Source organism: Podarcis bocagei (assembly GCF_964188305.1).
Source record: "Podarcis bocagei genome assembly, chromosome: Z".
Taxonomy (NCBI): Eukaryota; Metazoa; Chordata; class Lepidosauria; order Squamata; family Lacertidae; genus Podarcis; species Podarcis bocagei.
Genome location: NC_138140.1, coordinates 15,379,139 through 15,396,405, shown reverse-complemented (window position 1 = coordinate 15,396,405; position 17,267 = coordinate 15,379,139). Strand labels below are relative to the sequence as shown.

Sequence of the window (17,267 nt, the reverse complement as noted above, 5' to 3'; positions counted from 1 at the left end):
AAACAGTTGGAAACAGAAGTAGAACAACTGGAGAAGTTGGAGGAAGAACAGCAAGATACAAAGGAACCACACAATTCTGTGAGAAAAGGACTTTAAAATTTCAAAATAATGGCTTATAAATTAGTATCATGGAATGTAAATGGACTCAATAGTAACATTTAAAGACCTCATGTATTGTTAAAACAAAAACTGAATATAATTTGTCTGCAAGAGAACATATCAAAAGGACTCCTAGAAAATTTTTTAATAAATAAAAAATAGGTCAAGAATCTATTACATTGAGATGAAAGATATAATTATAATAATAATAATAATAATAATAATAATAATAATAATAATAATAATAATAATAATTTATTTATACCCCATTCATCTGGCTGGGTTTCCCCAGCAACTCTGGGCGGCTTCCAACAGAATATTAAGCAGAATAAAACTCCAAGCATTAAAAACTTCCCTAAGCAGGGCTTCCTTGTAACCACAGAAAGGAGGGGAGGAAGCTGAAGGAAATGTAGATTGTTTTTGTATACATCTGTATTTTGTTTTGTTAAAATGTATGTAAAATGAGAAAATTATATATGTGTCTCTGTGTGTATGAATTTATTGCATCGGATAAAGCAAAAAAAGATAGGCGTGGTGTTATATGTGAATCCAAAATTGGAACCGAAACAAGTTTTTAAAGATGAAGAAGGGAGAATAATAGGTGTGGAAATTACAACAGTGGGACGTAAAATCCTGTTGGTGGAACTTTATGCACCAAATGAGAAAAAAGAATTTTGTAAAAAGTTGGACTATCTACTCTTTGAAAAATACGATGGAAATGTCATATGGTTTCAGGGGATATGGACAGAGCAACTACACCCAATGTGGTTTCAGAGGGTAAGTTACCAAAGGTGTTTTTTGAGGTGGCACAAAATATGGATCTGCAATATGTATGGAGATTTAAATTCCCATTGGTTAAAGATTTCATAGATCATTCAGCCAGCAAATGGAGCCTCTAAAAAATCAAAACCCATAGTATCTGGTTTTAAGAAAACTGAAATACAACCAAGACCATAATTTGATATTTGCTATTATCAAAGGCCAACGAAATGCTGCTTTTAGAAGGGTGCTAAATGACAGCTTGTTAAGAAAGACTGAGATAAAGCAAAAGGGATTTACATGTATGACTGACTTCTTTGAGTTAAATTTTGGGAAAAGTACAGATTTAAATACAGTATGGGATGCTGGGAATGTGGTTGTCAGAGGCTTCTTTATATAACAAAGCACTCATCAAAAAGGTGCAAGATCAAAATATGTAAGACATTTTCTTTTAGGAATTCTAGGTGCAGCGATTCCGAAGGACCAGAATAAATTCATTTATGCGACCACAGCTGCCCGAATTTTGTTAGCCCAGAGATGGAAAGAAGATACAGTTCCGACGAAGGAAGAGTGGCAGATAACATCAATGAATTACGCTGAATTGGTAAAACTTACAAGTGCGCTGCTCTGGTTCGCCAGAAGCGGCTTAGTCATGCTGGCCACATGACCCGGAAGCTGTACGCCGGCTCCCTCGGCCAATAAAGCGAGATGAGCACCGCAACCCCAGAGTCGGCCACGACTGGACCTAATGGTCAGGGGTCCCTTTACCTTTACCTTTACAAGAAGAATCAGGAGCCAGGAAGAATAAAATTTTAACAAGAATGGGGAAAGTTTATAATGTATTTGAAAAACTATTGTAAACAATTACATTCATTAGTAGGTAAAAATTTGAATTATGGATGGACCAAGGACTTACAATAATTGAAGTTAGTGAGGAGATGCAGAATGAAAATTATAACGTAAGGATTCCACCAAAAGGTGGGAGGGAAGTCAAAGGGAATATGATGCTTGTATTTTGCTTTTTTGTGTTCTTGTTTGTAAAATTGAAAATGCAATAAATAAATAAATAAAAGATGTAAGGCATATTACAAGAAGTAGCAAATTGTGAAAAGTGTTTAGTTGATAAACCTAGTGATAATAAACTGGTACAAATGATAAGACTGTTATAAACCCAGCTATTAGTGTTACTAAACCAAGAGATGAAACAAAAGCTGAAATGTTTGAAGCAGATGCATTTTGAATTTGCTAACAAGCCAGGAAGGCTGCTGGCCTGGCAATTGAAAAAAGAGAGGAAATTGAATCTGATATACTGTCTATAGATGGAGGAATAACGTATAATGAAAAACTAATAAAGATGGTTTTAAAATATCATTCAGTGTTATATCAAGGTGGTAAAGAGGACCTAGATGCAATGGGCAGATATTTGAAAGAAAGGAAGTTGCCAACCTTGACAAAAGAACAAAGGGATGCATTGAATCTCCCTATTTCTGCAATGGAAATGAACCAAGCAATAAATGATCCAAAGACTAATAGAGTGCCACAGCCAGACATCCTAACTGCTTGTTATTATAAAGGTTTTGAGGCTGTTTAGCCCAACCTTTACAAATGGTTATGAACAATATTATGTTTCAAGGGAAAATGCCTGACTCCTGAAAACACTCTAATATTACGTTGATAGCAAAGCGAGATCAAGATCCAACCCAGGTGAAGAACTATAGACCTATTTCCTTTCTCAAATGTGATTATAAATTGTTTGCAATAATATTAGCTAGAAGACTTAAATTAGTCTTAAAGGACTGGATTCATGAAAATCAAGCTGGATTTCTCTCGACAAGACAAATAAAAGACAATGTTAGAATTGTACTAAATGCTATAGAATATTTTGAAAAGAGAAAAGATAAGCAATTAGCAATGATTTTCTAGATGCAGAGAAGGTGTTTGATAAAGTTTTGCAGAGTTTTATGGGGAAAATATTGGATATTATGGGCTGGGGGGAGAAAACTGTGAGAGGAATAAAAGCAGCAATATATACAGAACAATTTTCAAGTATAATAGTAAATGGAGTGCTAACAGAAAAGTGCACTATAACAAAGGGCACTAGACAAAGCTGCCCACTATCACTTCAAAAATATTGTGTTTGAAGGAAGAGAAGAACTGATCTCAAAAATGTATAAACTATTATTAGAATGGGAGACGAAAGATGAAATGGTGAAATTGGTAATGATAAAATGGGCTAAAGATTTAGGACATAATATAGAAATGAATGGGGAAAGTTGTGGAAAGTAGACATGAAATTCACCACTTGCTATGCTTTAAAAGAGAATTATATCAAAATGATAGATGGTATTTAATACCTGATAAATTATCTAAAATGTATAAGAAGAATAACTGCTGGAAGTATAAACAAGCAGACAGTCCTTTTTTCATATGTGGGAGACGTAAAAAAGCTAGGGTATTTAGGGAAATATATGATGAGATAAAAAAGATTGTTTAAAGTGAGGATACCACAAACACCTGAATCTTTTCTGCTAGGGATTATAGGGACAGAAATTCAAAAAAGGATGGTTAAGTTGTTTATGTACAGCAGGTAGGATACTGTATGCCAGGCATGTCCAAAATCTGTTTTAGGGGTCTAATCTGGCCAGTTTATCTCCTGGGGTAAAATCCTAAAAACACCTCAACAACTTCAATCTTAAAAAAAGGGTAACAACTTTGGTCGGCCCTCACGACCCTTCACTTCACCAAATCTGGCCCTCTTTGAAAAAAGTTTGGACACCACTGCCTATGCTCAGAAGTGGAAAGAGAAAGACGTTCCCACTAAAGAAGAATGAATAAGTAAAGTAATGGACTTTACTTGAATCAGAACAGCTAAAATAAGATAATTTAATGATGACTGGGTATTTTTTGGCTTTTTTTTAAGAATGGAAGTCCTTTTCAGATTATTTGAGGAAATATTAAAATGTGAAGAACCTGCAACCATGTTTCGAACTATGAGCAATGGAAATATATCAAGATTATTGTGTTATGATTATGATAAAAAAGAGTAAAGATAGGGTGCAGCAAAGTGGGGGGGGGGTGAAAAAAGGGGGAAGAGGGGTTGGGAAATAGAAAATATTTTTTTTTAAATAATATGTATCAGAATTTTATGTGTAATATTTGGAAAACTTACTGAAAGTGGTGGAGTGTCTCCTGTGTTTCTCTCTCCTTCCACCCCCAACATCTCCCCCTCTTCCACCCCACCTCCCAGCAACCCTTCTTCTGTTTAACAGTCACCCAGCTTTGTAGGGCAAGGAGAATGTTGCAGGAAAGGATCATGTCTGCATGTGTGTCTTGCGCTGTGTGTTTCTCACTTCCCTTCCCTGCAATAACAAAAGATTTCTGCTTCTGATCTGTATCTTGTTTTGCCCTCTGCACCCCCATGCAAACACTAATTTTGTGAAAGGCTTGGTCCCCCTATAGAGCAGTGGCATTGCTTGTGTTCCTGTCAGCATGTGCACTTTCACTTACCTGTATGCCAAAAACTGCACCGGAACAGGGTGGGGTGGGTGCGGAATGGGGTAAATCCCCACTTACACACATCCTGTAATGGAACCCCAGGCGAGCCACAGAAAGAATGTGGTTACTCAAGCGCACCTACTCAAAAAGGTTGAAAACCACTGGTGTAGACAATACTGAGCTAATGGATGAATGGTCTGACTCAGTAGAAGGCAGCTCCATATGTTCATCAGGAGACCTATAGCTCATCAGTAGAACCGATGACCTGCATGCAGAATGCCCCAGGTGCAATCTCCAGCATTTCTAGGGAGCATTGAGAAAGGCACCTACATGAGAAGCTGGGGACTTGCTGCCAGTCCATGTAGACCAGGTACAGGAAACCTTTGGCACTCCAGATGTTGCTGAATTGCAACTCCCACCACCATCATCTGTGGACATTGGCCATGGTTGCTGGGGCTGATGGGAGTTGTAATTCATCCACATCTGGAGGACTGAAAGCTCCTCACACCTAGTGTGGACAATAATGAGATAGAGGGGGCATTGGCTTAACTTGCTGTAAGGCAGCTTCCTTTGTTCCCAGCCATCTCCTGCTGTCATTGAGCTCTGTGCCCCCTTTTGCTGCTTGCCCAAGTGGGAGAGCTTTCCCCTGTGCTACAGGTGAACAGTGATGCTTACGAAAGCAGCCTTGTCTCCAGTAGTAGCCAGGCAGACAGTCATCACACTTTGGCCCGGTGACACCTTCTTTGCAGTCACAGTAGCCGGTCTCGTTGCAGCGGTTGGCCACTGAGCCTATACGGTTGCAGTTGCAATCTGTCAAAGCCAAAACAGTGCAGAAGGAACAAAACAGGACAAAAAGAAAAGCTGTGTCAGCGTAGATCGGGGTTGTTCAGGGACCACATGAAATTCCTGCTTAATGTCTGGTTCCTTTTCCAAATACCATATTTTATTTTTCGCTCAATAAGATGCACCTGACCATAAGACACACCTAGTTTTTAGAGGAGGAAAGGGGGAAAGCCCTGGTTTTTTTGGGATCAGCTCACAGTTGTGCAGCTTCTTTTGCAAAGGGGAAAAGCCCCCTTTTTTTGAGGATCAGCTCAAAGTTGTTGAGCTTACTTTGCAAAGGGAAAAAAAATTCCTGTTTTTATGGGGTTCAGCTCACAGTTCTTCAGCTTCTTTAGGAAAGGAAAGGGAGCCGTTTCTACAGTTTCCAGATGATAATCTAATCAACCAGTCACATGTCACTGGGGAGACAAACAGCCTCTGCAGAACATTCAACAATGGAGGCCTGGGCAAGGGGGCAGGGCTGGAAAGGGAGCCAGCTATGACCACATTCATTCCATAAGACGCACAGACATTTCCCCTTACTTTTTAGGAGGAAAAAAGTGCGTCTTATGGAGTGAAAAATATGGTGATTATAATAATAATGTTATTATTTGTACCCCATCTGTCTGACTGGGTCACCCCAAACACTCTGGGTGGCTTCCAACAGATATATGGACATAATAAAACATCCAACATTAAAAACTTCACTATACAGGGCTGCCTTCAGATGTCTTCTAAAACTTGTAAAGTTATTTATCTCCTTGACATTTGACAGGAGGGCATTCCACAGGGTACGCACAACTCCTGAGAAGGCCCTCTTCCTGGTTCCCTGTAGCTTTGCTTCTCGCAATGAGGGAATCACCAGAAAGCCTTCGGGGGTGGACCTCAGTGTCCAGGCTGAATGATGGGGATGGAGACGCTCCTTCAGGTATACTGGGCCGAAGCCATGTAGGGCTTTAAAGATCAGCACCAATACTTGGAATTGTGCACAGAAACGTACTGGAAGCCAGTGTAGATCTTTTAGGACCGGTGCAATATGGTCCTGGTTGTCACTTTCAGTCACCAGTCCAGCTACTGCATACTGGATTTGTTATAGTTTCCGAGTTACCTTCAAAGCTAGCCCCACGTGGAGCGCATTGAAGCAACTGATCTTCAACATAAAGAGGGGATATCAGCAGTGGGGCTGGCAGGGTAGGGCTTTGGAGCAGAATGAGCTGCAGAATGAGCAGGGGAAACCTCAAATTCAATAAGGATAGCGTACCACATTCTGAAGTAAGTGAAGTATTATGTATTATCAGTTAAAGAGAGTCTGTCCTCCAGCTATGGGCAAAGAAAATGGGAGAAGAAGTGACCCCATGCTGGATTCATTTTGTAAACCACTGAGGTATGGAAGAAGAAGAAGTGTATATGGTTTATTAAATAAAAATGATTAAAAATAATAATTCCTGATTCCCAGGTCAATGGGGAGGAATGAGCACTCAAAAAGACTAGGTTTTTGTGAAGTCACAGCTATGATGATGATTTGTAGTAGTATTAATAATTACTATTATTTACTGAAATTGTATTTCAGCCTTTCTCCAAAACTAGCCCAGGGCAGCAAACACATAAACGATGGAACAATTAAAACACCTGAAAACAACTCCAATGCAGAAGCATTTCTTATTGAGATGTCAACATTTAGGCAAAAGCTAGGGATTTTGAGCTTGACCATTGCCAAAGTTTGGTTGGTTTTCATCTGCAGCTGTCATGAAGTTGTTTCATTTTTATAGCAGGAGTTGTTCTCTAAGTATCAATGTTTGATTTGTTTTTAATCATGGAAGTTACTTAACAAGATCCATGGGCAGAAAAGGGTAAAAATAACAATAGTAAGTTAAGGGGGAGGCAGCACACACGCACAAACTCACTCAATTGGTTAGGCAGTCCATCACCACTTAAAGCCAGGAAGAGGAATCTATGGGTCTATGGATGTTGCTGGGCAACAACTCCCATCATTTCTGACCAGAGCCTAAGGTGGCTGAGGTTGATGAGAATTGGAGTCCAGCAATACCTAGAGGGCAACAGGTGAGCTACTCCTGCTTTAGGGCAATTACAATCTTAGAATTGTAGAGCAAGAAGGAACCACAGGGCTCACCTAGTCCAACCCCCAGCAATGCAATAATCTTTTGTCCAACATAGGGCTCAAACCCACAACCCTGAGATTAAGAGTCTCATGCTTTATGGACTGAACTATCCCAGCCAGCTTTAAACTAGGAATGGGAAAACCCAGATCTTCCAGATGTTTGGCTACACTACCCAACCACCATCCCTGTTTTCCATGCTGGCTGATGGGAGTTGGGTGTCCACCAACATCTGGAGGACCCTGTCAGGGATGGGACCTTGTATTTAAGCAACATTTAGAAGGCCACAGGTTCCCTCATCTTTGGATAGCCTCTGAGATAAACAATAGGAAGGGTCTCTACCTGTAACACCAACACCAACAAGGAGGCTTCATGGCTTTTGAGCAAAACTGAGCACTACTCACCCACACATACATTCTCATCATCCAGCTCTGCGGAGCTATTGCGATAGTAGCCCAGCCGGCAGTGCTGGCAGTGCTGCCCCCTGGTGTTGTGTTTGCAGCTGATGCAGGTCACTAGGTTCAGGAAGTCAATGAAGCTGCAGCGATTAGAGTGACCGTAACATTCACAATCTGTGGAAGCAAAAGGAGCAGGTAAATATGTGGGTGGGAAATCAAGCTTCTCTCTGGCATACTATACAGTGTCAGGGGCTGTTGCAATAAAAGGCACCTTGCAGGGAGAGGAACTGCATGCAAAGAGTGCTTTAGCCGCATGAAGAGGGGAATGCAACCAGCTGGGTTGATTGCTCAGCTGCCACTGTTTAGGGGTCCATTCTGGGGTCCGGTTCTTTACTCTTTGGGGCTATTCCTAGGGTACAGAATGTCCTTGTTTGGTATCCTAGATCAGGGATGGGTGTGTGTGGCTTCTTTGGCCCTCCAGATGCTGTTGGACTCCAATTGTCCCTGACTACTGGCTATGCTGGCTAAGGTTGGTAGGCGTTGGGAGCCCAACAACATCTGGAGGGCACCAGATTTTTCATCCCTGATCTAAGAGAACTAGAAGGCCTTCATAGCTAGAATCTTTAAGTCTCTGGATCTGTTTACAGCATATTTTGCAAATTATCTCCTGGGAAGAAAATAGTCCCCCTTACTAATAGCAGTAGTTATACCAGAGCAAATGTAAGTTTCTGCAGGGCCCCAGGAATCTATCTGGAGGCAAACCTCATCGCAGAAGCTCTTGGCTCCACACTGGGCTACTATGATCTTTTGCATCAGGAATGGGGAACATCTGTGGATCTCCAAATCTCACTAGCCTCCCAATGAGCATCAGTTCTAGCCAGTATGGCCAATGGCTAAGGATGATGGGAGCTGGGAGTCCAGCAATATATTGAGGGCCTGACATCTTGACCTTGCTTATTTTAAGATAGGGTAAGCAGGGCATGCCTGGAAGGATCATGCCCAAGCAAAGTAGCTGGGGTCACAATCCCCTCTCACAGTTTAGCAAGGATAGCTCATTCTGTGCATGTCCATCCCTTCAGAGGGAGAGCAGATGATGACATTCTAGACACACAAGGTAGGCATGCATTCTCCAGTTGAGACTTTTAGCTGGAGTCATTAGTTCAAGATTGATTCTGCAATGCATGGAGCGAAAGAAGCAGGGGAATGACAAAGGCACACGGACATGAAGAGGAAGCAGGCAAGTGATGGACAGGCAAAGCACCAATGAGTTTCAAGAGGCAGAGCTTTCCCCCCTCCACACTATACAGCAAAGGAAGGAAAATAGAGCCTGAAGAAACCAGGCTGTTTCTCTCAGGGATGCCCCCACTGATATCACCAAGACTATGCCGGAACAAGTGGCACACCTGAAGGCAGCGGGCTAGTTGAGGGGAGTTGCATGACATGTTTGTGGGGCACACACATCTCTGGTCAGGGGCTCATGGGAAATAGCTGCCATTTGCCTAACGGTAGGACCAGTCATCACTGTTTAATTCCAACTTACTTGCAACTTTTCAGAGTTATCCTGGGCTGCATCCGATGCTTGTCCTACTCAGAGTAGACCCAATGAGATCAACAAACAGGATGAACTTGGATCCATTAATTTCAGACAACACTCAATGCCAACCATTGAATTGCTCCCAGTTTCTCAACTTACCTTTAAATGTTTCAACGGGTGCCAGTGGGATGGAGCCAGATTTGAGCCGGATGAGTTTGGAAACCTTGGGAGATTCTTGGGAAGATGAAAAGACACCACTTTTTTTTTTTGCCTCCCCCTATTTGACCCATACAGGTGACACCTTCTATGCTACAGAGAAGCAGGTTTAGCAGGACACAGACCAACTTATAACAATCACAGCGACACACCACTACAATCCTGTCTCAGCACAGTAACAGGCAGATTTCGCCCCCTGCCACACAGTGACTATTTTTGCCATCTTCTTCTCCCGAAGTCTGACTCTTGAAAGTGCCATCACGTTACAGACCTCCTTCATGGGGCTCATCCATACATACACAGTAGTCAGGCCCAAAGCCAGACTGATTTTCCCACCTCCTTTTGTACAAGTGGAAAACAGCTTCCTTATGAACTACAATAGAGCTTCTTTACAATCCCCAGCACCCTTAACACTTCCAAAGATCCTTTGTGGGAAGTCACAACTGTTTAAAGTGGTACAATACTCCTTTAATTGTAGAGTGCAGATGGGGTCCTATAGGCTGAAGATCATAAAGACACAGAGCCCCAGTAGATCAGAATAAGGTCTCTCTAATCCAGGCTTCCTCAACCTTGGCCCTCCAGATGTTTTTGGCCTACAACTCCCATGATCCCTAGCTAGCAGGACCAGTGGTCAGGGATGCTGGGAACTGTAGTCTCAAAACATCTGGATGGCCGAGGTTGAAGAAGCCTGCTCTAATCCAACACTCTGCTTCCCCTGAGTGGCTAATCAAATGCTTCTGGGTAACCCACAAGCAGGGCATGGAGGCAACAGCCGTCGCATGCAGTCTGCTCCAGAATTTGGTGCTCAGAGAGAGGTGGGTATACTGACATGGAACATAGAGGCTCCATTTAGCTACCCTGTCTAAAACCCTTGATAGCGCTGTCTCCTCTATGAATCTATCCTTTTAAAAAAGTGGCTTGATAGGCTGTATTAGACTTGCAGTCATTCCTTTGCAACCCTAACTCTCCTTTCATTACCCTCCTGTTGCTTCCATGGTCCTCACTGAACAGCAAGCATTAAATTATATAATCTGTGGGTGGCCTAAATCAAAACAGGTGGCTTTTAAAAATCCTATTAAAGGTGTAAGTTAATGTAGCAATGCCAGGTTGTTTGGGTTCACAGCATAACTGTTTCATGAAAAGCTCCTGTGCTTATTTTACATACACCTAAGCATCAAGGTGGTTGTCAGGGACTGGTTGTTGTTGTTGTTGTTGTTGTTTTGCAATTCATTTTCCTATGACTTCACTGTTTTTCGTCACACCCACCCATGTGTGGAATGCTCCAGTCATCTGATACAGCAAACTCTCAAACAGAGTGGAAAATCTGTAGACTTCTAGATGTTGCTAGACTCCATCTCCCACCATCTCTGATCACTGACCATGCTGACTGCAGGGACTGATGGGAGCTGAAGTGGAACACCTGGAGGGCCACAGCTTCTTCACTTTTGCTCTAGAGCCGTGGTTCACAAACTTTCCTCTCCCTCCCTTGCACCACTTTTGAAAATTGCTGAAGGTCTTGGCAGATCACTTAACAGTTTGTCTGCCAGTTGTAACAACGGTAAGGTGCTGTGCTAGATGCTGTAAGATTTTTAATTGTATTTTTTACAGGCACACGACAACTGAATGAACTTGTGGACCACTGCTGTAGAGTCTAGTCTAGGAAAAATTACACCGTAATAAAGTTGTTAAGTCTGAAAAGCGGCACAAGCATCTTTTGCTGTTATTGCTGCAACAACCCAAGAGGTTGGAAACTGTCAACATGTTTACTTTAAACATGTTTGCCACACAAACTAAAATACATCTACCTACTCCTGCTGGAAAAGACTTTGTGCTGCCTTGAACCTTTCTAGACTCAGACTATGTAGGAATGAAAAGTATCATTAGCAACAACACCAGGATTGTTGTTATTGTTATTATTCAGGACTGCAGCCCATGAGGGGAGTGCTTTACCCTTTCCTTTGTGGCAGCTAGACTGGTGACTGGGAGCGGCTGCTGAGACCACATAACACCGGTCTTGAAAGACCTACATTGGCTCCCAGTATGTTTCTGAGCACAATTCAAAGTGTTGGTGCTGACCTTTAAAGCCCTAAACGGCCTTGGTCCAGTATACCTGAAAGAGCGTCTCCACCCCCATTGTTCTGCCCGGACACTGAGGTCCAGCACCGAGGGCCTTCTGGCGGTTCCCTCATTGCGAGAAGCAAAGCTACAGGGAACCAGGCAGAGGGCCTTCTCGGTAGTGGCACCCGCCCTGTGGAACGCCCTCCCAGCAGATGCCAAAGAAAAGAACACCAGACTTTTAGAAGACATCTGAAGGCAGCCCTGTTTGGGGAAGCTTTTAATGTTTGACGGACTATTGTATTTTAATATTTTGTTGGAAGCCGCCCAGAGTGGCTGGGGAAACCCGGCCAGATGGCCAGGGTATAAATAATAAATTACTATTATTAATTATTATTGTTATTGTTATTTCCACCCCAGCTATGATCCTATGATGGAAACTGCTATGCACATCAATGAGATTCTTCCCCCACCTTCTCCCAAGGCTTAATGTAGCAGTGGGTGGCTGCAGGAAGAGATTTCCATCAGGACACAGCTGAGGAGGAAAGGATTAAACCTGAGTAAAGTTGTCACTCACAGGGTGTAGTAGTAAATTTAAAGTCTCCTTAAGAAATGGGAATTCCTGTTTAGTTTCTCTCTCAATTATTTCAAGGGAAGCACATGCTTAGGCCTATTTTTCAACGCATGGGAAGGAGCACGCTCATTAGCTATAGATTTATAGGCCACAAAACAAAGCAAAGCAAAACAAAACCCACTAGCAGGCGAGCTAGACAATAAGGTGACTACTTTCAACCAAGCGCACTAGCCAATTCTCAGCACGCCATCAGAAAATTACCTGATTTCTTGCCGTGCCTTTTGGCAGCGCCATGACCCATTTTGCTCTTGGGAGGGGCTGCGTTTGAGATGAAAGACAAATACACAAACAATGGATAAATAGGGAGGGGTGGGGTGGATTCTCAGCTTCTGGTCCAACAGGGCTAGAAGGAAGATTAGTAGGAAGAGCCTGGCTGCTAGATCAGATCAAAGGCTTATCTAGACCAGCATCCTCTTTCTTAGAGCAGCCAATCAGATGCACGTGGGATGCTGACAAGCAGAGCAGGAGTGCAACACACTCTCTCCCAGTTGTGATCCTCAGCAACTGCTGTTCTGAGGCATTTAGTCCCTGATAAATGGAACTGGTACCTAGGCACTGGTAGTTTTGCCCTCCCTGAATTTCTCTCTCCCTCTTTTTAAGCCATTAAAACATGGTGGCTATTGCCATCTCTTGTGTTGGTGAATTCTGCCGTTTGGCTATGCATAGAAGTGACTGGAACCCCAATCAAAGCCTTTCTCAAAATGGTTCTGATTTAACAGTTAAAGCAAGAGCGAGGAACTTGTAGCCTTCCAGATGTTGTTGGACCAACTCCCATCCTCCCTAACTGTTGCTTATGCTGGCTGGGGCTGATGGAAGTTGGAGTCTGACAACATCTCAAGAGCCACAGGCTCCTCATTCCTGTCCAGATTCTAAACAGGAGAAGAGCAAAGGGTCTTTCAAAGTTGAGAAGAGAAAATTTGTATGGCCTGTTGGTCAGAAATGGGAGAAGTTACACTTGGGAAATTCCCCTGTTCTCTACACAACTCTGAAAGGCATGGGGATTTTCAGAGGTTGGCCCCATCAGACTTGTGTTGCAAGGAATCCCACCAGGCCACAATTCATGCTGTAAAAGTGGATCCAAGAGCAGCCATGAAATGGACAGCCAAGGGTTGGACTTAATACTTATTGCCCAACCTGGTGCCCTTCAGATGTTTTGAACAGCAACTTTCAATCAGCCCCAGCCAGCACAGCCAAAACACCTGAAAACTGAAAACAGCTGGAAGGCAACAGTTTGGGGAAAGTTGGTCAAGGATCAAGTTTTCTATTACTTATCATTAGCAGGTTTGTACCTGGGGCTGCTTAGGAATTCTGAGGAACCAAAAGCCACCAGTACAGTTTTGAAAAGTTCACTCTGCCATCTCAATTCAAAATGGTGCCCAAGGTTATCCAAGCATAGATGAAAACCATCATGCACTGGTTATGTTATCCTAAGAGGTGTCTAAATGCACAGTGAAGAAACAAACTTCCAAAATAGATTTACACCTGCATTTTTCAGATGGGAGGGACTTTTGACGGTGGGCAACAGAAAAGTATGTCCTGTGCAGGGCAGTGGGGGGTGGGCACACAAACCTTATGGGTTACAAACCTATATAAAACAGCTAGGTCCCAGAGGCCCAGTGTGGACTGTAACTAGAATAACCATAGACAGTGGAGGCCAGGAATCATTTGCACAGAAGAGGAAATGATGCTTTTCAGCACTGGAGGTGAAACACCCTGCTGTTGCCCGCAAGATGGGGGGGGGGGATACTCTGTAAGTCTCCCGTGCCAGGCAGGGAGGGAAATCCTTTCTGAATGCCCTCCTCCTGCTCAGGGACTGGCTTCTCCCTTAAGTGCAAAGCCCGGTCACACTGCCAGGCCGATGGGGGACATCTCCCCCTCCTGTCTGGTGACAAAGCTGGGTATTGGAATGCCTCCCCTCTCACTAATTCAGCAGGAGGGGAGATGTTCTGTTCAGCTTTCTTGCTGGTCCCTCCCTGCCCCCAGAGGCTGGGGAGAAGGCAGCAAAGCTGGGCAGCGGAACAGGGGTGCCACACTTTGAGGCTCTGCACAGATGGCTGTGCATTGGGGTGGGGGTGGGGGAAGGACTGCACCATATGAAATCCACAAGGCCCAGCAGCAGCCTGGCTGTCCTCCTTTACCTCAAGTCGCCTTATCCAAACACACCTCCCCTAAACACTCTTTTCAATTACTGCGGCAATCACATTAAGAGTCCTCTAAAAAAAAAAAAAAAAAAAAGCCCAGAGGGTGCCAGTATCTCTGCGGGGCTACGGTGATGGCAGAGCTGCTGGGCAGAGGAAAGTGCCAAAGAGTTCTGCGTGCCCCACGGAGCGAGGTTTGTGCCAATGCAGAATTGCACCGCAATACTCAGGCTGCTGCAGCTGTTTGTGTTACAAAGCTGTTGAAGGCGAACATGCTCAGAGCAGAGGAGGAGGCCCTGGTGGGACGCAAATCATTTTCCCAAGGAGAGAGCGAGAGAGAGAGCGAGTGCATATAGATGTTTCACTCCAGGCTGCTGCTTTCATCAGTCTCGCCTCCGCCCCTTGCCCAACTACCAGCTTATTTACTACCCAGATCTCAAGCTCTTGGAAAAGTGATGCCTGTCCCAACTCTGGTCACTGGCAGCCTTCCAGCTTGCTAAGGATATTCAGGGCTGGCAAATTGCATGAGAAAATCTGCTGACTTCAGGAAATTTGCTGCTCAAGGATACCCCTTATCCCCCACATTCATATGACTTGCCATACACCAGCCTTCTCCAACCTGGGGCCCTCTAGATGTTTTGGAACTACAACTCCCATCAGCCCCAGCTCACATTGGGAGGGTGGCAAATATACTGGATTGCATCAACAGTCCATCTAGCCTACGTCACACCTTACATTTAAAGGACATTTAGCACACTTAAAGCACATGGGCTCACAGCCCAAGTTCATTTGCCCATAGTCTTTTGTCCAGAATTGGTGCAAACCACAGATTCATTCTCCTGCACAAGCTCCCACTACTCCATCATTTCCATGGTTCTTGCAGAGGAAAACTTCCCAATGAGTAGGGCATAAAAAGGGTTGGCTTCCTTGATAAGGGGGCAACTAGCAGAAGATTCCCAGGTTCTTTGGCAATAGGTAGAATAGGCTTTTCCACAGCCACAACTGCCTGCTGCTTGCCCTCTGCAACCCACTGCATTACTTTCCGGTAAGAGGGATCAAAGTGAGTGGGAGGCTGCTGTTATTTTTCTCACGTATACAAGTTGTACAAGTGACAATAAAGTATTTCAATTTTCCCTGCTTGAAGGGGGCAAGCAGGCAGAGATGTAGTGTCTTTGCATGGTTTAGCCACTAGGTGGCACTGCACTTAATGGTAAATACAGGTTCCACTATCAAAATGCTTATTATACAACAGCAAAAAAACACTTATCCAAACACAAGGAATTGGTACCCAAACCTTCCTATACACACTGCAGATTCAGATATCCAAACAGTCAGACTTGCATGTAGTGCTGCAAACATATAAGCAGCCTTAAAGAAGTTTTACTTTTTTGTGTTTTGTTGGTCCAAGGCAGCTGTTTTGCCAGAAACCATACTGGGAGGGACAGGGAGCGATCAGACAAGTAAGAGAGCATTTTGTCCTTCCTTGTTTGCCTTTTGTAAGGTTTCAGCAGATTTTCCTGAGGTATTTTGATGTTTAGGGGTCAAAATTCTATGTTTGGGAATGCATTAGAAATCTCCCCATAGGAATCAGTGGAAATCGTTATCTCATTATGTGAACGCTCACCTAATAAATGATTTCCTGAAAACACAATGTGTGCAGATAGTGAAACCTGCAAGTTTATGAGTGGTGTCAATTATTCCCTGTATTTATTCTCCCTGAACTGAAGTAAAGATATAGTCTTAGCTTCCCCATTAGCATGTTCTCTAAGCCAGAGGTGAGGAATCTGTCATCCTTCAATTGTTGCTGGACTACTGCTCCCATAATCCGTGACTGCTGGTGTTGTTGGCTGGTGCTGATGGAGCTGGGACTCCATTATCTGGAGTGGCCACCGGTTCCTCAGTGACAGTAAGGAGCCTGGGGGCTCTGGAGACACTTGCTAGGATGACATGTGGGCCTTAGCAGCTGCTCAATCACACTGACCCCTGATATGGGGTATTGGGTTTGAATCACCCCTCATTTAATCAGAGATAAGGCCCAGGTGGTGCTGTGGTCTAAACCACTGAGCCTCTTGGGCTTGCCGATTGCAAGGTAGGCAGTTCGAATCCCCGCGACGGGGTGAGCTCCCATTGCTTGGTCCCTGCTCCTGCCAACCTAGCAGTTCGAAAGCACGCCAAAGTGCAAGTAGATAAATAGGTACCACTCCGGTGGGAAGGTAAACAGTGTTTCCATGCTCTGCTCTGGTTCGCCAGAAGCAGCTCAGTCATGCTGGCCACATGACCCGGAAGCTGTATGCCGGCTCCCTCGGCCAATAAAGCGAGATGAGCGCCGCAACCCCAGAGTCGTCCGCGACTGGACCTAAGGTCAGGGGTCCCTTTGCCTTTACCTTTAAGGCCCATTCTGTATACATAGTATGCAGGAGTTCCATAAGATGCTCCAAGTCATTACAGCCACCTTTAGGTGGTGTCCCTTCACACTAGTCCTCCCTAGCCACTTTGATAAACAACACAGAGAATACCTTTGTCTCTAATGTTACAAAGTGCTTTGCTGGCTCAGACCAAGTTCCATTTGTCTTAGTCTTCTGTTTCCAACAGAGGACAGTTGGGTGCCTCTGTCTGGTACTTCCAAGCACAGCATGACTCACCCATCACAGGCAGAGGTTTTATTTGGTTGTCCTTACAGCTGTTGTTGGCCACTCAACTTCCATCAATTTGTCAAATCCATTTTTAAAGCTGATAGCCACCCATTGAAGCAAATGCTAATGAAGTAAAGAGCTACCCTCCATACTCCAACTGACAGTCCTTAGAAATGTGGACAGAGTAAATCTGAATGATAAGAATGTCTGAACTGGAAGACATGGAAGATACTGTCCAAAGTGAATATGCACATGGACTGCAGTTGGTCACCTTTGCCATCCAGAAGTGTTACATCTTTCAGCTCATATTCTGTTTTACACTGCCACTAACAAATGGCAGGTTGGATGTTTCTCAGAGTGCAAATGG

General features: G+C 43.8%; 1 protein-coding gene across 11 annotated transcripts in view; it reads right to left on the bottom strand.

The window, feature by feature from the left end:
• NTNG2 (netrin G2) overlaps positions 1–17,267 on the bottom strand; it is a 126,517-nt gene that overhangs the window by 5,365 nt on the left and 103,885 nt on the right. For 6 of the 11 annotated variants that reach the window (XM_081179209.1, XM_081179212.1, XM_081179216.1 and 3 more), the window contains 4 exons: positions 12,331–12,387; positions 9,384–9,458; positions 7,697–7,864; positions 5,029–5,163 (listed from right to left, as the gene is read on the bottom strand). In XM_081179209.1, coding sequence (XP_081035335.1) covers positions 5,029–5,163; positions 7,697–7,864; positions 9,384–9,458; positions 12,331–12,387 — 435 coding nt within the window. The remainder of the gene's footprint in view (positions 1–5,028; positions 5,164–7,696; positions 7,865–9,383; positions 9,459–12,330; positions 12,388–17,267) is intronic. The other 5 variants (XM_081179218.1, XM_081179210.1, XM_081179211.1 and 2 more) reach the window with 2 other exon arrangements.